General features: G+C 38.2%; 1 protein-coding gene across 1 annotated transcript; it reads left to right on the top strand.

Moving 5' to 3' along the window:
• The first annotated feature begins 13 nt into the window (after positions 1-13).
• Positions 14-23,107, top strand: RAB12 (RAB12, member RAS oncogene family). Its single transcript, XM_027882054.1, has 6 exons — positions 14-272; positions 11,575-11,635; positions 19,285-19,423; positions 19,961-20,050; positions 20,978-21,082; positions 21,376-23,107. Exons 1-6 carry the CDS (start codon positions 29-31, stop codon positions 21,487-21,489), a joined length of 753 nt encoding a protein of 250 aa, XP_027737855.1. The 5' UTR covers positions 14-28; the 3' UTR covers positions 21,490-23,107.
• Positions 23,108-25,669: the final 2,562 nt, after the last annotated feature.

The raw sequence follows: 25,669 nt of genomic DNA, 5'->3' as shown, positions 1-25,669 counted from the left end.
GAGCGCGGCGCCGCCGCATGCGTGGCTGATGGAGCCGGGCTCGGGGCTGCCGCAGCGCAGGGCGGGGGGCGGCGGGCTGGACCTCGGGGCGGGCTCGGCGGCGGGGTCGCCGGCGCTCTCCGGGGGGCAGTCCCGCCGCAGGAAGCAGCCGCCGCGCCCGGCCGACTTCAAGCTGCAGGTGATCATCATCGGGTCGCGGGGGGTGGGCAAGACCAGCCTCATGGAGCGGTTCACCGACGACACCTTCTGCGAGGCCTGCAAGTCCACCGTGGGTAAGGGAGCGCGTCCCGCCCCGCCCCGTCCCGGGAGAAGGGGCTGTCCTGCCCCCGGTGCTCGCAGGGCCGGGCCGTGGGAACGGGGGGCTCGGTGCGGCGGCCGCGCTTCCCCGGCCCTTCTCCCGCCTTCCCGCAAGCGTGGGCCCCCTCCACGCGTGCCAGGCATTTCCCTCCCAGACCTTTCCCCGCCCCGGGGCGCGCAGTGGTCCCCGTCCCCTTCCCGCCCAGCCTCTCGCCCAGCGGAGCGGCGCTGGGTCTCGCCGGGTGAGTTCCCGGGCCGTGGGAAGCTCAGGGGGTTGATAATGCCGAACTTCACGGCTCTGCTTGCACAGATCGTGGATGCCCTAGTTATCGTTGGAAGTTCTGAGAAGGTGCCGGGTGTCCAGTTTCAGCCTTATTAGCGGCAAACAGTTTAAAGGAGAATATTAGGGGTAGTTGGTAAAGCAGGTTTTTGGGCTTAAGTCTTAGATGTTGCACGTAAGGAGACAGAAGTATTTCAGGAGTTGAAAAGTTGCTGGTTGTGCATCCAGCGTACTCTTCTCAGTGTGTTCAACTACTTTTCCAGACCGCAGTTAGATTAACTCCAGATGGCTGTTACGCCTTCTTCAAGAAGCCTTCTGTGATGTTAGGTCCGAGGAAGTTTTGTTTTCTGAAGAGTAGTATCTCTTGAGCACACTGCGTGTTTGGCTCCTCACACACAACTCAAGAGAACCTCCTGCTTCTGTAGTGTGCTGTCTTATTCATGGTTTAGTCATCTGTATGAGTCTTGAAGGTAATTTAATGCCTGCTGTCTTTTAATACGTAAATGTGTAAAGGTAGGAAAACAAACTAGTTAGTCTGCACTATTATAGTCCTGTCCTTGGAGTTGAACTCTTGAGTATTGCATCAAGGTGGTTGTTAATGTCTGTGTCACTGGAAAATAGATGTGCTTGGCTTAATTGAAGCTTGGAATGTGAGGAAACGTCTGATGAAAAGTGATTGTATTGCCTTTTAGAAGCGGAGTTATTAGTATCCAAAACCATCTTCCTGTGACAAAGTAATATACAGTTAGTTATACTTTCGTTTTAATGTGTATTTTATCAGGTCTTTAATTCTTTCCTAGGTCCTCTAAGAATCCAAGTCTAATAGTGGAGATTGCACCACTAAATTCTTTGGTTTGAATTTGTTAACACTGTAGAAGTTAGAAAGACAGTAATAGCATATCTGAGGCATTAATCCTCAAGGGATGTGTTGTAATGAAGAAATGCTGATGGCTTCTGTAGATGGGCAGATTTAATTAAATTTATGGTACAGCTGAATTAGAACTAACCATGGAATATTTTCTTTATAAATTCTCCAGGTCTAAACATTGATTTGAGCGCTCCTGTATCTTTGACTTGGCCTATATTAAGGGTTCCTTCAAGTCTGGGCTGCTCTCTGTAACTAGGGTTAGTTTCCTGCTGTGAATCTTGGAAAGTTGCTCTAGAGGAGATGTACTAGACCCTGGTCCAGACTTCCAGGCTGGTCCCTTGTGAGCAAAACTGACTCCCTAAATAACTGAGACAGTAATTGAAGCAGAGAAGCTTCCTTATTTTAGGGAAGAAACAGGAAATAAGTGGTGATATGCAGCTAGACAGAAGGTTACGTAATGTTTGGTGTGCAAAGTGTGCCAACATAAAGCAGCATAGGGAAATCAACTTGTGCCAAAATACATGTAGAAGGACTTGACAGTAATGGCATTCTTTCAAGGTCCTCTGACTAAACTTGAGAGCTGTTGAAATTCCCCCAGATCCTTTGACTGCTAAGTGAAAGAGCTTTTCACAGTCAGCTTGCACCCTGCTTTTTTTGCACTACAAGAAAAAGTAATCTCTTCTGTTTACATTTAATGTAGATTGAATATAACTTGCATTCCAAAACAACCTGTGTTCAGTCTTTGATACACAGTTCACATCATAAAGCTCTTCCCCTGTCACTGCTTAACTGCAGTGGTTTTCAAGAACTGCAAGTGGAGAATGTGTTTTGAAACATTGGTGAAAACCCTGTGACTGATCCAGTTTTAGAGGAACTTATGTAAACTGAATGTATCTTGAGATTGAATTTGAAAAAACGATGTAACCAAACAACTGCAATTCATTAAACCTACCTTATGTTAGCAAAGCTGTATTTATAATAAAGTGCTGGAATGCATGCTTACTTCCTTTCCTTGACATTGATGGTCTCAACCTGACTTTTATGCTTTTATACTAAACCTGTGGATGTACAGGACAAACAGAAAAACATTTAACACCTCAAGCTTTTGGATGAAAGTGTGCAGGCTACTTGAAAGTCTTCTCTAATAGTGTAAGAATCGCAAATGTCCTAAAACTTTTCTGTCTCCTGTCCTTAAGTGCTGTTTAGGATAATCCTGCTGTGTCATTGAAAAGTGGATTGTCTCTGCTGAAAAGGGGATCTAGGGATTCAGTTAAGAAAGATGCAATATTTTAATGCTAATTTAAGAATAGACTACATTGCCAGATTGGTAAAGTAAATTCTGTAATGAAAACACATCAACATGTCTTCAGTCGCATCTCAGATACTGAAGTTCTTTGAAAGTGTTCAAAAATAGCTTGGCAGATTTCAGCACATTATTCATAATGGCACACAAAGCACTGTTGATCTAAAATTCTTTTGATGTATTTATTTTGGGCATTAAATTAGTTGCATAGAATATTGTCTCTATTTAATCTGCTATTTACATAGCACTGAGAATATACTCAATATGCTCAAATATTTACTGATTTTTGCAAAATGTGAAATTACTTTCTCAGTGCCACTGTTAAATCCAGAGCAGTTAACTGCTTTTCTGCAATGGAATAATGCTTGTATGAGGGTATATTTGCATTGTATTAGCTTTGTCAACAAACATAAAGCTACACTTTTTCTTCTAAAATGAAGTTTGATCTCTGTTTATTATTTGTTGCCTGACCCCACACACCTGCATTATTCACACAGGAGCAGAATCCAAAACTATGACTTGGAGGTTTTTCCAACTTGACAGTTGAGACCACATATGCCAAATATGGCATGAAAAAGGGTAATGGATAAATTCTCATTGCCACTTTTGTAAGAAGATTCGAGGATTGGGGCAAAGGCTTCTTCCACCCCTTCCCCCCCTTATCCTAACCCAGGTAGTTCTTATCCTAAAAGAAATACATTGTAATTCAGATCTCCATAGTGGTGGTGATCTTTATAATTTATGAAACAATTTTTTTAAAATGGTACTATTTCACCTTCCTTTTCATCAGAGTGCCTTTATTTAATATTTAATGGCCTCTGTTCTCTTCGCAGTATCTGTCCAGCTACAACTCAGTCTCATGATTGTGTGTCCTACGTCATCCACCAAGTCTTAGTTCATTCCCAGTCTTCCTGCTGTTTTTCCTCCGTGACAGATCTGCAGAATTCCTGTACTCAGCCGTATTTATTTCCTGTCCATCTATTTCTGCCCCAGGCATTACACTTCTCTCTGGGGTTTATTCTCTGAACCTGAGGTTCCTGCTCTCCAAAACTGGTGTCTCTACTGACTCACCTCTTGGGATGCTGATTCTCCTGGTCCCTCAAATCAAGGTTCTTTTCTCAGCTTTTCTTTTACATGCTGGCTCAGTATGTAAAATTTCTTAAGACCTAGTTTTATCTTTCAGCTCTTTTCCGCCAGGTCTAAAAGTATTCCAGGAAAGAGGCCTTGGCCCTTGGTAATACCGTGCAATTTCTGTGCCTCATGCATTGCTGCCTCTTGTAGCAGCTCTTCATAGGAAACTACAGTACCACTTGTAGTAAACATTGAAGCTTCCTTCTGTCCTGTTTTACAAGCAAAATCATAGGTGGAGTTTGTAATGGGAAGGTTTGTTGTGGATCAGGATGGGAATGTGGTGACCTGTGATCTGTTCTGGACTAATTGTAGCCTGAGGGATCCAGATCAGTGACATGTAAAGGCACTGTGGTGTGAGACATCTTTGACTTCACAGAAATGCTCTTTGACCTTGTTTCACCTTCATGTGAAATAGTATGGAGGTTGGCAACTCGTGAGATTTACAGAGGTCCATAGCTTTTGCTTCCAAGGGGTATTTTCCATATCAGTTATTTTAAAAATACCCATCTCCGTGCAAAATTCCTAATGTCCATCAAATAAATAATATCAATAGTAAAAGCTTTAGCTTTGTCTTTTATCAGAGTAATCTTAAGTAAGGCAGCTTCTGATTTTAATATGTATATACATACATATATATGATGTACAAATACATACATATATATTTTATATATATGTATACATATATTTGGGGCTTCTGTGACAATTGAAACCCTTTGTTCATTCTTTTTATCCTCAAAAAATGTGGACTAACAACATTAATGTTCAGTTTCATTCCCATAAGCTTGTCATAGAACATAATTAAATTCCCCTAAAAGTAGCAGCCTATTCATTTTAGAAGTACCTATTTGTAATTTTTCAGAACTGAATTTTTTCCACCCTTCCATAAGATGGCACTGAAAGTCTAGTTGGGGTAGGGAAAGGGAAGAAAGAGTAGAAATACATGTCTCTCACTTTACCACATCATGGTAAAGTAACAGTAAGATGTTCTTGCTTTAATCCAAAATCAACTCAATACTCAGCGTGAGAAATTTCTGCTGTTGTACAAAAAAAAAAAAAATGAAAGTTCTTATCAGGGATAAATATTTCTGTGAGTATTGACAGTTCTTACTGACTGTTCTTACTTTTGCATATCCAAGGTGTTAATACATCTGGTTTTATGTGTTGGCTTTTTGACTAGTGCAGAATAGTGTAAATAAACCAAACAAATACATTGTTAATGGTATTCTGCAGTGTCTTGCCAAACTATAAACAGAGGAGAGCAGGAGTCTGGAAACTCGAACAGAAAACAGTTTTGTCTTACACAGAACCTTCAGATAATTAGAGAGCGTGTGTGAACCTTGTTTGTCTTAGGAAATGCAACTTATGACAGAAGCCTGTGTCCCCTGAAACCTGCCTCTTACCTCTGGGAGCAGAATAGTCACTTGTAATGGACACTACAGAGACGCCAGCAAATGAAAGCACCTGGCAAGTCATTGTTTGCCTCGCATGTGTCAACTAAGTGTGTTTTACAGCATTAACCATTTGAATCCTTGTAAGCAAACAAAGCTATAATTTAAAATAGGAAAATGTAGGTAGATAATATAAATTAATAGTGTTTAGGAATAGGGTTTTCGGGAGGTATAGGGTTTTTAGTCAACAAGAGGTTGCAAAGAAAAGTAAATTTGAAGTTGACTTGGTTTTCTTCATTTGTAAACTAGATGTTAACTTCAGCTGATAGAAATAGTCATGTACTGGGTTATATCAACACTACAGGACTGCCAGAGCACCACGTAGTCCCTAGTCAGTACATATATGAGACTACGCAAGTAAAACAACAGACAAGATGAAGAGGCCACTTGAATGGTGTCACATGGGCAGTTTAGTTTGTGAGGAGAGTGGAATGCAGCTGTCAAACTCAGTCTCTGCTGTGAACAGCTGGGCATGTCAGTAGCAAAGAAAATAGGGCCGTATGATTCTTGGTTAGGGACTTGCTCTCTGGAAGTTGTGTAGCAACACTTTTTTACAAGTTACTTCTTCTGATATCCCAAGGAGTGGGAAACTTGATACCAAAACCAAAATGATAAAGTCAGTCTGATTTTGAAATAGATTATATATTTTAAAAATCTGAATAGTGCTGCTCATGAAATAATTTTACTTTTTCCTCAAATTCAGTTTTCCTTTCAGGTCAGGTAGTTGCAGACCAGTGGCTTAGTATGCTTTCCTGTTCTATAATCAGAAGTTTGTAAATAAATCTTTTTTATGAAGGCATTCCTTCCAGTTTCCTCTTCCAACTCATTCTGTTTGTCCACATTTTGGTGCATGCTTTGAACTGAGTACCATAACTAGTGTAAAAAGCCTACTTTTTGTGAAAGGCTTTATAATTTTACTGTCCACAAGAATGTAAAGAAGTTATAATTTCCTCCATTCTCATTAAATTGGGAAGTACCAAGCATCTGAGAAGTTTAGAAGCTGTATATTGTACATTTTTTAAAATCACTTAATTCACCTTCAGAATTTACTCACTGCATGTATATTACACCAACAGAAAAAAAATATTTGCTATCTATTTCTTTCTAGTCCATAGCCCAGTTGCCAGCTGAGTTGTGGGTACATTTTTATTTTAGGCAAGCAGTCTCGAATGTCTGCGTGTTAATCATTCTAGTATTACACACTTGAAACTCTATGGACAACGTACTTTACCTGCCTCCAAAATAATCCCCAAACCGGCTGATATCTGACATAACATTAGATGCTGCCAAATCTCTTTTTACAGTCTTTATAATGTGCAGTTTGAAAGAGGTATTTCCACTTTAGTGTGTTTTAAAAACTGTCCTACAGCTTCAATTAAAACAAGACGCAATGGTTTCTGTTTTTTTTCTGGGAACAGTTTCTGTAACCTTTTCCTGTCCTCCCTGTGTACCTTTTGTTGTTGCTTGATTCTCCCCCTCTGCCATGCCAGACGATAGAAATCAGTATCAAAGCTACTGAGCATCTTCTCATTGGCTTTGGCAATTTCTGGATAGGTGAAAGTATTGTATTGTTTGAGTTACAGATCAGGACTAATAAAGGTGGTTGTTACTTTGAAAATCATGTAACTTTTGTCATTAACTGTAGCGTAAGTAAGAAAATTTGCATAATACTGTCAGACATCCAAATTAAATAAACTGTCATACTCTCCAAATCATATCTGTTTTAATGGTTAATTAGTATATAACCTCTGAATTTTTTAAACTGATTGTGTTTCTTTAAGCATGATCTGATCATTTTTCACTGATTGAATTGCTTTGATGCAAATCAGTAATAGGCCTCTGAAAACTGAGTCCATTGGAATTGATTTTAGTTGGAGGGGCTTTTTTGTGTTCTATTTGCATCTGTTTTCCCAGTTCCTCCATTAACTTTGTTACTAGGAAATCTTGGCCACCAAAAGGTCACTCTGTGTGCATTAAGCAAAACAGTTTCCACTTCTTTTTTTTGCCACTCGGGAAAAAAAAAAAAAAAAGAAATTGAAAAAGTGAATATAAAATGCATAGGAAGAAGTTTCTTTAGTATTTATTTCTAAACAATTTTTTTTTAGCTTTCAATAGAAAGGACAGACCCAGCTGTGTGTGTACCTTAGCAGATAAGTTTTAGTTTCTGTTCAGAGTGAGAAATTAATATCTTATAATTTGGTCTGGGCTAGGCTTCATTTTTATAGGATTTCAGTCTCATGTTTGGAACAGTCTCAAGTTTGGTTCAGTGACAAGATACGTCATCCTCAGTGACTTGCCCTTATCTAGAACTTCATTAGTACACTTCTATTTTGAGTGTCTGTTCTCTTTTAGGGCTGTTTAGTTTTGAAAAGACTGCAAACAAGTTGTTTGGCTGTGTGTTTAGTATACTTTAAAAAAACCCTTCTATTCTACTAGCCCTTTATTTTTCTTGCATAGTTTCAGTTGAGTGCATGTTGTAATAGACTTTCTTGTTTGCACAATGTATATTTTTCATCTAAAGTTCATCGAAAGCTATTAAAAAAAACCAGTGTGCATTATATAAGATGTTGAGGCTGAGATTTGTATTTTAATACCTTTTTCATTCGTTCTTACAGGATATTTGAACTTCCTGAAAAGGCCTCCCCAGGAAAAAAGGGGGGTCAGAATATGCCATCCAAAACACACACACTTTTAACTCATAAAAAGAGAGGTGGTGATTCAGATTTACTCATGGTCTGAGTGTTGCAATTTTAGATAAACTGAAGGCTGTGTTCTGTGCAAGGCTGATATATAGAGGAGGCTGACTTTTTAATGGGAGGGTGGATTGTAATAAGCCCTTTGGTTCCCCTTAAATCACTGTGAACTGGCAAAGGGCACACTCCAGTATGATCAGAAGCACATGCACTTGTTGGCTTCACTGGCATGTGTATATTTGGGTTTTCATTGACAATAAATTAGCCAGCAGGCCTTTAAAATGCTAACTAGGTAGCATGCAAACCAGCAATAGTTTGCTGGTGTTGTTAGCAGCTAAAGAAAGCCTTTTAAAATAATTTCTTTTTATAAGTTGTTCAGATTTAATGCAGTTGTTGACAGTAATTGTTGATTCATCTAGTTTATTGAACTATATTTAAAACCATGCTGGAGTAATTGTATGGATAGCAAAACTTTTCATTTAGGTATTTTTGTTAACATAAGTCAAGCTAAATAATTCCTTTCATGAACTTTTTCTTAACTCAATGTGATATTTGAAATTGAAGTGGAAAACAAATTATTGTGTTGTTGTTTTAATTGAATTACTAAACTGTATGTAAACTTGAAGCACTGGCTTTGGCAGTCTATGGTGGAACTTGCTAATGAAACCTGACAGGCTTAGGAATTTGTTTCTTCATGTGCAAAAGGAAAGCTGCCAGATTTTTTTCTTCAGTATTGGCAGACATAAAGCTTTTAGGTTTGTGTTGATGCTTGCAGAGCATTACTAATTATAAAAAACAGTCGAGCAACCTTTGCGTAGTTCTGGCACTCTGTCTGATTCGAGTGTTAAATGATTCAAACAGTTCTGTAGAAGAATCTGTCTTTCCAAAACTGTTACTTGTGTGCATTGTTCCTTGTAAAATTTAATAGTAGGGAAATATTTCATGGTATGACTATAAGATAATTAATAGAAAGATCTACCTTTGAAATAAGAATGCCATTGACATTTATTTTGAAGCGATCTCTTTAATATGTAGGCTTTTTTCTACTTTGTTTAATTCATATATTGTGCCTTCTAGTTCCAGGAAGTCCCAAGTTGAAAATGTACTTTATTGTAACAGTTGGATTTTCTTTCCATAGTTCATTATTTATTTTGCTTTTTTTAAAATACAACAAAAGCTGTTTGTTTCTTTCTTTGTGTAAGACAGCAGTGTATAAACCACTTCTGTAAAAATAAAAATATTTTGGTTTTGTAATTATTGAAACTTACATGAAATCCCTGTGGTGTTTTTTAATACTCAATTTGTGATCAGAGATGATTTAGACTTTTTTTGTGTGTGACAATGGGGCTTTTTCTTTATGCAGCAGAATTGTATTCTCTCAGCGCTCACATCAAGCCCCTGTACGAGTAGAATTGTCAGCCTGAGACAAGTATACCCACCTGTATGAGTATCGTAGATTCTTTTTTTGTATTTGTATTTCTGTGGTAGAGAAAAGCAAGATTTTTTTTTTTTTTTTAATACCACATGAATGGCAAATCATTTAGTATGTTGTGTATGACAGAATGGCAGGATTGGGAATTGGGCTTGAGATGTGTGGGCAGTTATATTCAAACTTCCTTGAGGACAGGGGAAGTTTGAAGCAAGCAATTTCAGTTAATCCTGATCATCTCCTTAGCAAGTAAAGTTACTCTCTTGTTATAGAAAAAGCTGTGACCTTTAGGGCAAATGTTTTTATAGTTTAAGTGCATTTATATAGAGGAAATCTTATAACAGTAGAAATGGTTCTATGTTTCTTTAAAAAACCTAATTAATAGAAAAGCAGTAATTACAAGAATTCTTATTTCACACACTTTGGATAGTAGAACATAGCTGGATCGTTTCTTTTCTGCTCTTACACTAACACAGATGGTCATTTTTCAGAAGCGTAGAAAAAGATTTCCTGAAGTTGGGATTAATAAATGCTCTGAATTTTTAATAATTCTAATATTTTTTCCTCAATTTGCATATGAATACTTGAAAATGGCTATTAAAATTTTAGACTGTGTGGTACTGGGGCTTGACTGAGATACATGTTGGTAAGTGAAGTGCAAGCATTGTATGTCCTGATTGGTGCTCCAAGAATTGGTGAATAAGTGTGCTAGACACTGTTAAGGACATGGAGAAGGAGGACAAATGTCCTGGTGGTGACCATTACTTTTATCACTACATAATGTGCAACTGCAAGCTGTTTGAAGGGATTTTTGTTTAGGAGAATGAAGGTCAGTGATCCTTCAGTTTGTTTGATCTGGCTGAACAGTGTCCACCTGCTTTGCAAACTAAAAATATGGACAGAAGGGCCAAGTTCAGTCCTTTCTGTCAAAGTTACAATTCAGTCTCAACTCTTAACAATATCAGCAGGGACACTCAGCTTTTACCAAGGGGTAGGCCCTGAGAAAATGTGTAGTTTTTGTTAAAGAAAATAAAAATAATTTTTCCTCTTCAGTTTTATTCCTATTCTTAGTGTACGATTGTATGTGAAATACCAAGTGTTTCCAACTCACTACGCTTCTGCACTTCTGTGTGAGTTCTAAGTGTACTGTTCTGAACCATGTCTTCTTATTTCTCTCTTTTTGATTTAGCACTGTTAGAAGGGATGGTGGTGTTTAGGAGGAAGAACTGAAGCAAAAATCTTCATGCAAATGTATAGTAAAATGAACAGGTTCACAGTCTACAAATCTATGATATCCTAGGACATTAATTCCCTGAAATATTCTTGTAGTCAGGGTGGTAATATTTTGTGTCTAGGTGTTGTTTGACCATAGTATGTCTTATCTGTTGATAGCCAGTATTTTTTTTTGTTAATAGAAGATAAATCTTTCTTGTATAACAAAGTCTTCGTGGTTCTATCTTTAATATTTAGCGTGCATTCAGAATGTGACTGGAATTTGAGATGATCAATAAAAGCACCACACAGGTATAAAATAAATTTTAAAAGTCGAATACTCTCTTTAAGAAGTTTGCTAATAAATATTTGGAGGAGTTAAGAATGACATTGCTGACAGACTTCTTCATAAACCGACCACAGTTCCAGCACTTATACGATAGCACTGTACAAATGCTAAGCATCTGTTCTGGAAGCCAGACATATATTGTTCCTGCTTCACAAACAGCAGAACTGATGTGGAGGGATTGGTTTTGCTCCATGCCTCCAGGGCATCTGTGCCAGTTGGAAGTAGAGCATGCTTGTCCTTGACAGTCAGGGTGAACAGGGGAGAAACAAACATACTGTGCCTGTTGTTTTACTGTTGTGTTGGGTTTACCTGCTGCTGGAAATTTTGCACAAAGTGGAAGGTTTATGTTGTGATGCTGCCAAATTGGATGGCTCACAGGCTATATAGTGGTTGTCAAGTCCCTGGGATGTTCCTGAGTTGACCCATAGTGGTGCAAACCCTTCTGCTTGTTCAGACTGTTACAAGTTGATATATTAAAAAAAAAAGTATCAAAAAATAATAATTACACCCTCATTACTTTTACTTCTTATTCCTCCTTTTCTGTTTACTGTATTTTATTTATAGGTGTTGATTTTAAAATCAAAACAGTAGAGCTAAGAGGAAAGAAAATTAGATTACAAATCTGGTAAGTAAAACAAACGTGCAACCAGCAGTATGTTTTAATTTTATGTTCTAGCATGAATTAATATGCTTGTCTAATACTACTATTAACTGTTATAAGCTGGTTTAGCTCTTACCCTACTACTCCTCTCCTCCATTCCCACAAGACTTAAACAAAACCAAATAGCTCTTAGATTTATGTGAGGGTGAAGGAGGAGAAGGAGAGATAAAGTTAGAAGTAGGGCATGAATGTAATTACTGAAATATTAATGCATCACAGAGGACTCGAGCCCCTTTTCGTAGAAGAATGACATCACCAACACAAGAAATAGGAGTTCTACAAACAACAAAAGGTGACTGTGTTAAATAGACACTAGAGAATGTACACTTTGTTTTCTTTATTTTTCTGGACTGATTAAAACTGACCTTCATTGTAACAGCAGTTATAAAACAACTGTGAAGTATTTTCTAAACTGTTTTTCTAAAACTTGGTATAGGCAGTGCTGTTTCTTTGATGCTGTTTGAAGTAACTTCAAATTTAAGGGTATTCAAGACTTAAGTAAATTATATCCACTCTAAACAGTGGAGGAAAATGGTTCTCCATGTTAGTGATTAATACAGTTTTTATTGTTTGGAAATTATTGAGTTTAACAGCTCCTTTGTTTTGCAGAGTAGTACAGTGCATAAACATTATTGTGAGAGAATAAGCCAGCTCTGTTCTATACATTAATCTTATATACTACTACATAGAAGCTTAGCTTTGGTTTATTAACAGTGTATGATGCATAATTGGCATTGTAGTTAAACTGTTTAAGCTGCTAACAATCCACAGAGGGGAGAAAAGGTCTAAATATTCTTGTTGTTATGCTTTTGGGTTATTCTAGTGGTTTATCATTCTTAACTACATGGATGCAGTGAATTCAGCTTACTAACTCCTCTTGGCAGGTCACCATCAACTCTGTCTGTCACACCATGTGTCTGTCTTGCTTCCCTCTGAGTTAACTGCTGCTTCATCTTTGGTCTCATCAGTCACCTAACATTTGAATGTTAGTGGCATGTCTTCATTCATCTGTCCCTGTTTGGAAACCTATGACCACAAGACTGGCAGTTGAGCCAGCAATTGTTAGCCAGGGTCTGCTGGAGCCGACAGAGGTAACAAAAAATTCTGATGTGGAAATACTACTGTATGCCTAATATGAACGCTTGCTGTGAAATGTGGTAAGCTTATACAAAAAAAATTCTCCTGTTGAATAAATGCATTGTAGGAGAAAAGTTTTTTTTGGAAAAGAGATGTTTAAACCATTATTTTCCACATATTGAGAATATGCTAGTAGGATATAGGAAATTTTTAAAACTAAAAGTTGATAGATTGCTAAACTGTGATAATTACTCCTGTGTGGACCCCTGATAAAATGTCAAGGAAAACACAATGTAATGAGATAATATTTTAAAATATGATAAAATCCACGAACACAACATCCTCCTAAGTGTCACGTAGTCTCCAACTGTGGCTGTTAAAATGTTGTTCTTATACTGAGTCTTTAAAACTGTCTTGGCTTATTTCTAGTTTTTTAGAAAAGCTATTAGATAAGCACTCGTTTTGGTAATTTATCCTGAATTCTATTGTGTATTTTGTTGGGCCTGTTTATAAACTCTTACTAACACAGAATCACAGAATCATTTAGGTTGGAAAAGACCCTTAAGATTAAAGAGTCCAACTGTTAACCCATTGCTGCCGAGTCTTCCGCTGAACCATGTCCCAAAATGTCATGTCTACACGTCTCTTAAGGTGACTCAGCCATGCCCTGGGTAGTCTGTTCCAGTGCTTGACAACCCTTTCGATAAAGAGGTTTATTATTTTCCTAATATCCAATATAAACCTTCCCTGGCACAACTTGAGGCTGTTTCCTTTTGTGCAGTCACTTGTTACTTGGGAAAAGAGGCCAACCCCCAGCTGGCTACAGCCTCCTTTCTGGTAGTTGTAGAGAGGGGATAAGGTCTCCCCTGAGCCTCCTTTTCTCCAGGCTAAACAACCCCAGCTCCCTCAACTCCTTACTGTATCTTCATTTGTTAGATTGAAGAGGAAAGTAATTTAGTAAGTCAAACACTTGGAAGTTAGAAATGCAGACTTCAATTGCATGGCTAATCATAAGTCAGTCTCCTTTCATACCTACACGGTGACAGAATTTAGGTGCCTCATACTTCCTGGTAGTTTTACGTATAATTGCAGTAACTTTACTACAAAAATGTTTTATTGAGTGAACAGATAATTTCTGAACTTTATGCTTATTTACTTTCTTAAAATGACTGAAGTTAGGTTTTGAAGCATCAAGGTTTGCCTTTTTTTTTTAGTCATTTAATGATGCTACTTTAAAAGTAAAACAAGAGCAGTTTAAAAAAAGTTTAAATTTGGTATTTTTATGGTCACTTGACTTGTCTCTCCACTGACCACTCTGTCAGCAGAATGTTTTCCGTAGAGCTCTACTGCTTAAGTTTATCAAAAGATATATTAAAGCAGTACTGTGTTGAATATTTCAAGCGAGTGTGCAGACATCCTTTTTAAAGCAGCTTTCACACCTGCTGCTGTTAGCAGAGTAGTATACAAAAGGACTTGTCACCTTTGTAATGGAGTACCATGCCCTAAGGATCACAGAGGCATCTGCCTTTGCCTCTATCTGGTCCCTGCTTCCACTGCTTCCCCTGTTTCCCTGACTTTCAGTTAGGAAAGAACCTTGTACCTCTTAGATTATGCAATTACAGAGTACCACTGAGGGCACAGAGTAGTGTCCGTCTTTTCTGTGCCACCTGGAACAGTAGTAGTGTCCCTTGGGTTGCCAAAAGTAGTGGGATGCAGTAATTCGGGTCCTGCATCACAGTTCTTGGCTGAAACAAGTTCTTGTGTTCTGTAAGAAGTAATGCTTGCCTGCAGCTCAGGCTGTGGGGTAGAGTAACCAGAACTACTGGATAGTCTGAGTGTCCAAGTGAATCCAAGCATCTGTGAATCAGCACTTTTTCAAAGCTGGAAACCCAGACCAAATAATAGGAGCCCCACACTGATGCTCTGAAGCGTGGGTGTGCTGGGAGTTGCTCAGCAGGACGGTCCAACTGCACCCTCTTACCTGGGTCATCTGGGCACTCATTCACACAAACAGCTGACACAGACAGCAGTCACTTGCAGCCTCCCCTCTGAAAGGACCTGGTAGCTGGAAGCAGTGGTGCCCTGCCATTGCACCCACTTTCCTGCTGGAGCCAAAGGGGCTCTCTACAAGCCTAATGCCCAATTGCTTCTGAAGTTTGTTTTATTTAAATTGATGCATTCTCAGTTCGTGTTCTGCCAGCTCTGTTTTCTAAGGCTCAGTAGTCTTGGAAAATCCCTGTCCTGGAGTGTAAGAGAATGTAGTTCCGTTTGTTCAGTACCTCTGAAATAAATTATTTATATAATAAAAGATCTTAAGTATCTTTCTGGTTTATTGGAGGAAAAAACTTATCTTGACGAGTCGAATTAACCTCTAAAATTACTTTAAAGCATTTTTAAAAATATTGCCTGTAGGTTCCATGAAAGCATAGAGCATTTGAGTGTTAAATTAGTGTTAAATTTATTTTAAAGTTTTAGAAATATTTTCCCGTCTATTGCCACTTCACCACTCATAAAAAAGTAATTTAACTACAGAGCCAGAGACAGTTTTGAGTCTGTCCATGTGTTTGTTTCAACTGGTTTAGATAGACACAGAGAACATTTATGTAAAAAAACCCATATTTTAATTAACTGCATTTGTATTGTATTTTACACAGTCTGACATAGAATATGACATGTCAATGCTTTAAAATGGGCTTTGTGTGATTTTTTTTTTAATTTGCTTTTGTTTGGTGTAATGTATGTTTGTATTTTTGGAATTATGTCTAGTTTCTGTTTTGGAAGCAGAAAAACAGTCAAGCAGTTGGGTTCTATAGTTGCAGAGTATAGCTGGTCAAGGAGTCATTCACTGTATGTTTCTGATTACAATTTAGAAATACTAGTATTTTTCCTTTAGAAAAATTTATTGAAAAAAATCAAATTAAAAAGGCTTTTAGCATTTAAAAAAGAGAAATCTGATTTTTTTTTTTTTTGGTTATACCAGATCGTTGTTTAAGTTGTACTAACTTGTTATTTGGACTTGTGGAGTTTGAATTAAATTCAACTGACTTTGTTGAATTGATTCTGACCAGAGCAAATAAAGAACTAGTAGCACTTAGTATCACCTATGAAGTTATGTACTGTTAGCCCAGTTAAATAGTGTTCGTCTCTTCTTCCACCTTTCCATTAGTGCTTCAATAGCTATCCTTAGTAAAATATTCCAGCTGCAGGAGTGTTAATACATGGATGAAAATAGTGCAGCAACCTATTGCTCCAGCACTGCATGTGAAAGGAAGGCATTTGAAGCTGGATATGCTTTTAATGGTAGCTCTCCTTTGGGGGTTGTGATTTTTTTCTGAATATTGGAAGGATTTACTGCACATTTGCATGAAAAATAAGATGAAGATGAGATTTTTCCAAGTGAAAGATCAACGTGTTATTCTTCTCAAACTGCAGTTTGCTTAGGTAGCTTGGGGTTGCATTCTAAACTTAGTTATTGCAGAAATAGTTTTCCAGTTTTCACTTTAATGTTTGACAGCAAATACAACGTTAGAGTAATGTTAGAGATCACAAATTCAGCTTATTTTCTTCCACTTTTCAAAGGAAGCAAGGATAAGAATGTCATGCTTACAGTCAAACCTGCTGACTGGTTTCATTTCCATCTGCAGCAGCAGTACAGGTTGTGTGAAGTGTGGAGAAGTCAATGACTTAAAGCAAGGCAGAGAAAGCCATCCATAATCCACAGTAATTGGCACGACTGGCAGGTGTCAGTCAGTAGCCATCTGGCCATTTATTTTAGGTAGTGGGCAGCCAGGCTGTTCATGGGCGTTTTAAACTGGGCACAGCATGTGGTGTGTCCCGAATAGCCAGGAAGGGAGACTACAAGTTGTGTGACATCGGCATGAAGGACCTACACAAATGGGAGCACAGGATCTGAGGGTGCAGCAACCTAGGAATACCATAAATTTTTAAAGAGCCTGAGGGTGTTGTAGAGTGAGGAGGAGCTGATAGTACCAGGTGGACTTAGAGATACAGCACTTAGCAGGCTATGGGGAATGTGGAGTTGGAGATAGCTGGAGTGGGAGAGTTGCACAATGTTGTGTAGTTCTCTTCATTGCTTACCTAACTGGCTTCAGGGAGGGTACACAAACATTAGTGTGTTTATTTCCCCTCTGGTTTTGTAATGTATGGACTCAGTGATCTGGTACCCTGGTGGCCCCTCTGTGCTGGAGTTGCTAAAGATCCTTAGCAGTCACCTGGAGGCACAGACAGGTGACTGAAATACCCTCTTTATTTCTGTGTTCCAATAGGGGTACAGAAAAAAGGGAAAAGACTGGCCAGGAAAAAAAAAACAAAAACAAACAAACAAACAAAACCCAAACAAACAAAAAACAGAACAAACCCCAAACCAAAACAAAAACCCAACCAACCAACTAAAAAAACCCCAAAGACAACAAAAGCAGCTTTTCCCATTATTCCGGCCAAAGCTAAAATTGTTGTATTCTTCTACATGAAGTATGCCCTTCCACCTGCCATCTAGTTAAGTCTTCTCAGAGTGATGGAACCAAAGGTATCCCATCCTTAATATGCTTGATCAGTAGGCTGGATTAGCAACAGATGGCAGAATTCTGAGAATTCAGTTCATAAGCACTAGAGCAATGTTATCCATATGTGGAAAATCAACGGTTCATCCTAGAATTTGTAAATTTTTCACGGAGTGAACATCCGAAGGACCTTACATAAATCAATCTGACCATAGCAAAGAAGTAATGGAAAATAGAGTTACTGACTAATACTTATATATGTATTTTCAGCTGCCAGAACTTGTATTGCTTTAATAAAAATGCTTCTTTAGTGATAAGAAAGCAACCAATTAACCATCTAAAACTGGTCTGCAATACTACTAGTGCATGACCTTATTGAAATAGGCTACCTGTTTTCACCTTCTGTAGGTTCCCAAAGGTTTGTATGAATGTAATTTTGAAGTTCTGAGAATGGGATTTGAAAAAAGAAAATCAAAAATGGATATGATAGGAGTTTGTTCTCTTCTGGCCCATGTTGCAATGTCATTGGCTTGCAGTGAAATATAAGTCAATATTTTTCCACAGGCTATGAAGCAGAGGTTCCAAATCTTTTTCTAGTGGACACTGCTTTACTTTGTGAATTCACTGCCACATATTTTTTGCTATCAAGTACACTTGTGGCAATTTCAAGAGAAAGTTAAGTACTTCACTTTTAAACTTGCTCTTTTGAAATTCCTAAAGATTTTATAAAGAATAAGATAGGTTTGTGGTAGTTTGTTGTGCATAGGCCTTAAAAGGATTAAATTTTCAGGACAATCGATGTGACATTTTGTGAACACACTTCTTTTTTTTTTGGTAACAAGTGTTTCAGGTCTCCATTGTTAACCTCATTCCCAAATTCATTCTCCTCCTCCTCCTTTTGTCTAAAATGTGACTGTTACAAGAGGGTCTACACTGAACTTCAGAGTCCCAACGCAAATGCACACATTTTTTTCCATCCACTCTTAATTTTGGTCCATCTTCTGACTTGGTGAAGATGACTAAGTGAAATTTCAAAATTATCTGTTTAATCTGGGGGTTGAACTCAAGCAGCAAATGCTCAATCACTTTGGGGCACCATATAACTTCCTTTCCAGTTGAGATGCCAGTCACATTTTACGACTTAGGGTATGCACCAGCTATATTTTTATTATAACTGCCAAAAATCTTCCCTAAGCAGACTTGATGATATGATTAAAAGCAGTGCACGGGTTTTCATGGTTCAGTGAAAAATTATGCTTCTGTCTCATCTACTTTGGAACAGAAGCCATAGCTAATATGGGTGACTTAGTGTCATTGCTGGAAAATAGTCTCCAGTGTAAATGCACCCTGTCTGAAATACCTACAGTGCTGACAGCGAGCATGAAAATGTTATTTGAACACCTCAGATAAGTAGATGTGAGTGTGAAAGCTGGGTATCTACTTTCAAAAGTTGTATGACTCAGTGATTGCTTACTCTTTTCATTCACTTTTGTGCCAGTAGTTTCTTAAGTAGTTTTGGAACTGTGGCTGAATTGCTGTGGTTGATCCAAAAAGACCCTGAAAGCTCATATCACAATGATCAATGCATTGCTCATGTTATAGTTGGGTGTCTGGATGTGTTTGATCAGCATATATCCATATATTTTTTTCATTTTTTCAGGGCTATTACAAAAACAAATGAAAACAGAAGACCACAAAACAAACAACAAACTCCAGCAATGCAAAACTAGCTTTATCTGCTGGTATATTTTCATTGGACAGCTTCATTCTCAGACACATGTAGAAATGTTTGGTGGCCTTTCTTCGTGAAGTTAGTATGGGATAAATAGTTCTAATATGAAAACTTTTTATGATTAGAAGTAGTGCTCCATTTTTTTCCCCGAAATTCACACGTACAGGAGGAAATGTAGAGTGTCTAATGAGTGTGGGGGTGTTATTATTAAAATCTAAATAAAGTTATTCTATACTTTGCAAATTGGTGAAATGTTTGTGCCAATGTTTGCTGCTGCTTCTTAGGGACACAGCAGGTCAGGAGAGATTCAACAGCATTACCTCAGCTTATTACAGAAGTGCCAAGGGAATTATTTTGGTGTATGATATCACCAAGAAGGAAACATTTGACGATTTGCCAAAATGGATGAAAATGATTGATAAGGTATGCCTTAAGTATTTCCTTTTACATGCTTTTTTCAAGAAACATTTTTTTCCCTCGGAGAAATCTCTGTTAGACATTTTACAGCATTGATTTAGGATTTTTGAACTACTGACAGTTGATTTTCACTGGATTCTTTTAGCCAGGATTTAACATTAATTTCATTTTGTTGCAAAATGGTTGTCCGTTCCTGCTTGCTTGAACTAGAATTGTCCCAGCTAGAAGTTTCAATGGAAATGTGTAACATTACTCATTTACCTGTACAGAAAGGGGAGGGGGTTATTTCCTGCCTGTGAAATGAGGTCATTATGTTCATTCTTAGATGAACTGGAACAGCTAGTTCTCAAGTCATGTTTTAAAGATGGAATTTCAAAATTGAAGTTGAAAGTTTTTGAAATAATTTTTGGGAAGAACAGTTACATATAAACTGATTTGGTGTGGGTCCCCATTTAGTAGAGGAATTGTCCTTTTTTGTATTGTGTTTGCATTACAAAATCTCACATTTCTAGGTTTAGTTAATTAAAAATGTTTTAATTACAGTATGCTTCAGAAGATGCAGAGCTTCTATTAGTTGGAAATAAACTGGACTGTGAAGTTGATCGAGAGATTACTCGACAGCAGGGAGAAAAGGTAAGGACAGGTCTAGAAGCAAAGCTGCTGTGGCACTGCAGCTGCTGATCCATGGTTGCTCTTGTTCTGACTGTTAGTTGTAAGGAGCATATTGAGAGGGATGGTGATCTGATAAAATTCATGTGGTGTTTACTTCTGTAGAATGTGTAGTTTATATGTGTTCCTTCTAGAGCAGTATGATCTAAAAAAATAGTAAGCTGTAGATAGGCTTACACTATACAGTAATGTAGGGGAAACTACTTTCTGGGCTCTGAAAGTGAAGACTTGAATCACAAATGGAGATACCTCTACTCAGGACATCTTTGTGAGCCTTCTGTCAGTACTGTTTTGGACAGGCAACAGCCCTGCTTGATTACTTAAATCACCTTTGTTTTCATATTTCTTTTGTTCTCTTGCAATTCCAAAAGTGTTAGAGGGTACAAGAGTGACAAGAGTAGTCAAGATACTCATATCATTAGTGTGATACTCAAAGCACCATCTTGATCAGGACAATATCAGTATGGGCATACACAAACATTTGAAAGTGAAGTGTTTTCTGTCAGAGAGTCAAAGCTCATTCTTACATCTGTACTCCCCTTTCCTGCATTTTGAATAATAAGGTTAACTCTTCTGAAAAGTTACTACTTTTTGGCAATCTGCAGCAATCTTGTGTCAACTGAATACATGAATTTCTCAGATTCAAGTCTGGAAAAATGCAGAACACTTTCCCAATAAACCTATTTTAAGCAAAAATTAGCTGTATGTTGCAATATTTGCTGCACCCTGCAGATTCAGGATTATTATTTGAAATAGACTTCAGTGACAGATTTGGGGAAAATTGTGTGCTTGGATTGTTTCTTAAGGTTTTATGGGGAGGGTAGGTTTATTTGCTATTTTTTGCAGTTTGTGCATATCTACATAGAGTTATTTTATTTTCTCTCCCATCAGTTTGCACAGCAAATAACTGGGATGCGGTTCTGTGAAGCAAGTGCCAAGGATAATTTTAATGTGGATGAAATATTTCTAAAACTTGTTGATGACATTCTGAAAAAGGTAAAATACTCAGGTGGTAGTTCCTCTGACCACATAAATGGTCAGTGTTTAAATAATGACTGCACATGCTTGGGAGGATGTAGAGGGCAAGTACAGACTGTCACGTGAAATTTTTGGATAACATGTAGTGGGCATGATGTAGTTCACAGACTGCTGATTGCTGTATTTCACTAATGATAAGACCCAAAAGATCCTTAAATTGAGGCTTTGGCTGACAGTGAACTCTTGAAATTAGTTCTTTGTGCTGAGTCCTATGCAGATGACTGTTACAGGTGATTTTTCTTTTCTTTAAGATGCCACTGGATGTTATAAGAAATGAGTTGTCCAACAGTATCCTGTCCCTGCAACCAGAGCCAGAAATCCCACCAGAACTGCCTCCTCCAAGGCCACATGTCCGTTGCTGTTGACTTGTTACTTCCTACAGAGTGAAAAATAGGAGCGGGAGGGTAAAGAAAGTATCTGTACTACTCTGCACTACAATCATTTGGCAGTTTCTCGTTGCACTTTGTTATTCAAGTCAGAGCTACACACTAACTTGTAAATATGCAAATATGCAATCCTATGTAGGATTCAACTATAACATTATTACCCCTCTCCCTCACAATGATGTTTTGTTCATTGCCCCAGTGTTATAAATACTGTACAGTCGTTGGGGGTTTGCCACACATCCAGTTGAGGAGAAGGAGAAATGAAATCTATACCTATTCTTGACATAAATGTTGTAATAGTTCTTTGTTATTATAAACAGGCAGGCAGAAGCTCTTCTGGTATGAAGATAAGTATACGGTGCTTTGCTAACTATTTTAAAGACAAATTTTTTAAAAACAGAGGACTTTATGTACAAAGCTTCCATAATCGGCGTTACGTTTCCTTTTAATGTAGTGAAAACTTTTTGGCTGTAGCATCCTCTGCTGACTGGATTTATTGAAAAGCTAAGTTTAATTTTTGGCAGTCTTCTATTTATTTTGTTTAATGCTGCACCCTTCCTTTGTGTACCAAGACATCACATCTGGTGCAGATCTAAGATTGCACTTTGAAATAGCCTATATAATTTTCTGCATAAACATAAACTTGGGTTACAAGAATCACTAAGTTTCAATAAAAGAATGGATATATATTCAAGCTCTAAAAGAAGGTATAAAAAGCAATGCTGCTGTCCTAGACAAATTCTTAAAAGAAAAAAAAAATTAAGATGATACTTTTCCTGTGTTAAGGAATATATATGTGTATTTTTGTCTGGACATCTGTAGGGTTGGGGGGAAGGGAACGTAAGGTAAAATTATTTTCTTTCCTAATGATGGAAATTATTCCCATCAAGCAAATATTGTGTTAGGATTTTGTCTGATAATTAACTTGTGAATTATATCTTTGGTATATCTTTTATTAAATGCACTGTTTAGTTTAGCTGTGATAAATCAGTAGATACATATTTGAATAACTTGGTGTGTCCTGAATGTTGTGGTATTGAAAAACATTGTGGTCTTTCTAAACTAATGAAGTGCAAATAAAATTTTGTATTTATGAATGACAGTGGAACTGCACCTGTTATTAGAATGGCAAGTATCAAGTGATGGGTAAAAGGTAGAATCTGGAATATGGAACAACACTTGTTTTAATTTTGTTATGGTTTAATTTTCCGTTTGACAGTTCTTTAGGTGTAGGCAGAGGAGCAGCAGATGTCAGGTGTTCACCTTGATCACTGCTCTGTTGGGAGAGCAGCTCATGACCTAGCCCAGCTCATATCTTCAAATAGCATGTGACTGCCTGTCATGCTGTCTTAGCAGGTGGTCGCCAGACTATTAATTACACAGACAACACAAGTATGAACCAGTCTTTTTTACACTACAGCTTCTCTACTTCACGTTCTCTGGTGCTGGAACACATTTTGTCACTTTTGCCACTCTTCTAGCCAAAACGCTGGCGCTGAACAGTAAGGCATACCACTGACTTAAACAGCTTCTCTCTGTTTTATGGGAGAAAAAAGATACAACAAACTGTTAACATTAAAAAAAAAGAAAAAAAAACGGAAAAAAAAAAAAAAAAAAAAAAAAAAAAAAACGGAAAAAAAAAAAAGAAAAAAAAAAAACCAAAACCACACCAAAAAAAGAGCCCTTATTTCAGTGAGTAAGCTCTGACAGTATGAATACAATACCATGCAGGTCTTAAGCACACCTGGATTTCTACTGACAAATTAAGGAAAGCATGGTTGATATTTGTGTCTTCTGCCACCTTGTGCCTAAACAGTTTGCTTTTTTTCATAGTAAACTTACAGTTTGCTATCATACTGGCAAGGTAAAATAAATTTCTAAAGCACTTCTATGAGTTCTGATGACACTGTGGGCAATAACAAGGAAGGGAATCTTATGGAAAATGGATTTTAACTTGACAACCGTTTTATTTTAGCTGATTTGTTTTTATTTGTACTTAGAAACTTGTGATTTTTTTTCCTGCAGTTTTTGAATTTAATAAAAATTAAGACATTTGACTTAGATAAACTTTCTTTTTGTAGTTCTGTGCTGTTTGTATATAGGCAGATTGGGATCTCAGTCTCTTGTACCAAAAATTAAAAACTATTGCATTTGAGAAGGACATATTTATGTGAGTCTTTGAGTGTATTTGATTATTTATTGGAAATCATAAAAATTTCCGGAAACCTGTTTGCTTTGCATCCATTATACTATGAAGAGGGTTTTGGGTTTTGATTTTATCTCTGCAAATTTTATATGAGTCAAACCCACTGCATTTATGTCCTTGCTGCACCTGGCAGCCATTTGTGGTGTGATGCAGAAAGAGGGGTGGGAAAAGAAAGTTATTCATGCTGCTCCCTTGCCTCATACGGAAGTTCAGCAGTCAGCCCAACCTTTGTTGACATCTAATGATGGACTGTTTGAATGGTCTGCACAACCACTGAGAGAGATCACAGGATGGAAAGAAAAAGAGAAGGTGGCACTAGCTACAGCTCTTTTCTATTGCTGTGTTAGCAGATCGCTGTTCTTTAGAAGCCCTGGTTAAGGGGGTCCCATTCCCACTCTTCAGGGAGTGTGTGGGTTTGTTTCCTTCTAATACATGCTTTACCACTTAATTCATCAGATGCTGCTGAGGTCCTCTCGTCCCTGGTAGTTTCTTCATGATGGAAAAATTACACGGGAGTGTCTTTTGGTAAGCAGAAATCACAGGAGTCAGAAATAGGATAGTAACACCTGCTCTGAAGCAGTGATGGTTTCTTGACTTTCTTGAATCACAGAAATAATAAAATATTGAAAAAACTGTGGATAGATTGTGGCTACTGAATGGTGGTTTGCCACTGATTTCAATGTAGTTAGGATTTAGTCCAGTAAATTCCAGAAATTATATTATGTCCAGTTAGCACTGTGTCTTGTACCAAAACCAAAGTTTATAAAGAGACTGAAATAATGTTTGATTGTCTCTAAACTTTTAGACCTGAACTATAGTGAGCATTCAGTCAGTGGGTTGAGTTAACAGATCATTTCTTCAGAAATGAACAACAGGAACATAGGAAGACTGGAAATTTCTCTTTTGTCTACTGATCACAGGATGGGGAAAAAATAAAAACCACTGGTTTATCTGAATGTCTCAAATGATGCACTGTTGCTAGAGGAATAGTGACAGTCACATCTTCCTTTCAGTAGATGTTCTTCTCCTTCAGAGCAGAGATACACAACTGGTGTCAACATTTGGTACTTCTGATAAAGGAAGACCAGAAGAAGGTGGAAAAAAAAAGGATTGGAAGTTAAAATACCAAATCTAAACCTCCCCTAATTTAGATTGAGGCCATCTCCTCCTGTTCTGTTACTTGGGAAAAGAAGCTGACACTCACTTGGCTACAACCCCTTTCAGGTAGTGGTAGCAAACGTCCCTGCTGAACCTCCACTTCTCCAGCCTAAACAATCCCTGGTCTCTCAGCCACTCCTCATAAGACCTGTGCTCCATCCCCTTCACCAGCTCACTTGCCCTTTTCTGGGCACACTCCAACACGTCAAGGTCTTTCTTGATGTGAAACTGAACACAGGATTCAAGGTGCAACCTCACCAGTGCAGACTATAGAGGGACAATCACTGCCATGATCCTACTGGCCACGCTGTTCCTGATACAGGCCAGGATACCATTGGCCTTCTTGGCCTCCAAGGCACACTGATGGCTCACGTTCAGCCGCTGTCAACCAGCACATGGAGGTCCTTTTCCACGGGACAGCTCTCCAGCCACTCTTCCCCAAGCCTGTAGCATGGCATGGGCTTGTTACGACCTCAGTCCAGAACTGGCATTTTGCCTTTTTGAACCTCATTCCATTGGCCTCAGCCCATCAATCCATTGTGTCCAAATCCCTCTGTAGAGCCTTGCTGCCCTCCAGCTGATCAACACTCCTGCCCACCTTGGTGTCATCTCCACACTGACTGAGGGTGCACTCAATTCCCTCATCCAGATCATCAATGAAGACTGGCCCCAACACTGAGCCTTGGAGAACCCCATTAGTGACTGGCTGCCAGCTGGGTGCAGCACCATTCACTACCACTCTGGGCCCAGCCATCCAGCCAGTTCTTAACCCAGTGAAGATGCACCTGTCCAAGC

The sequence above is a fragment of the Empidonax traillii genome, unplaced genomic scaffold, assembly GCF_003031625.1.
Source record: "Empidonax traillii isolate 1590-97213 ecotype Southwest subspecies unplaced genomic scaffold, ASM303162v1 scaffold100:size1405979, whole genome shotgun sequence".
Classification (NCBI taxonomy): domain Eukaryota; kingdom Metazoa; phylum Chordata; class Aves; order Passeriformes; family Tyrannidae; genus Empidonax; species Empidonax traillii.
The sequence above is the reverse complement of the archived record's forward strand: the minus strand, read 5'-3'. Positions and strand labels throughout refer to the sequence as shown.

What these genes read in the sequence shown, in the direction of transcription:
- RAB12 (XM_027882054.1), top strand. Translation starts at nt 29, where the DNA reads ATGGAGCCGGGCTCGGGGCTGCCGCAGCGCAGGGCGGGGGGCGGCGGG. An exon ending in GGCCTGCAAGTCCACCGTGG is followed by an intron (nt 273 to 11,574) that starts GTAAGGGAGCGC and finishes TTTTATTTATAG; the next exon opens with GTGTTGATTTTAAAATCAAA. An exon ending in CTCGACAGCAGGGAGAAAAG is followed by an intron (nt 20,051 to 20,977) that starts GTAAGGACAGGT and finishes CTCTCCCATCAG; the next exon opens with TTTGCACAGCAAATAACTGG.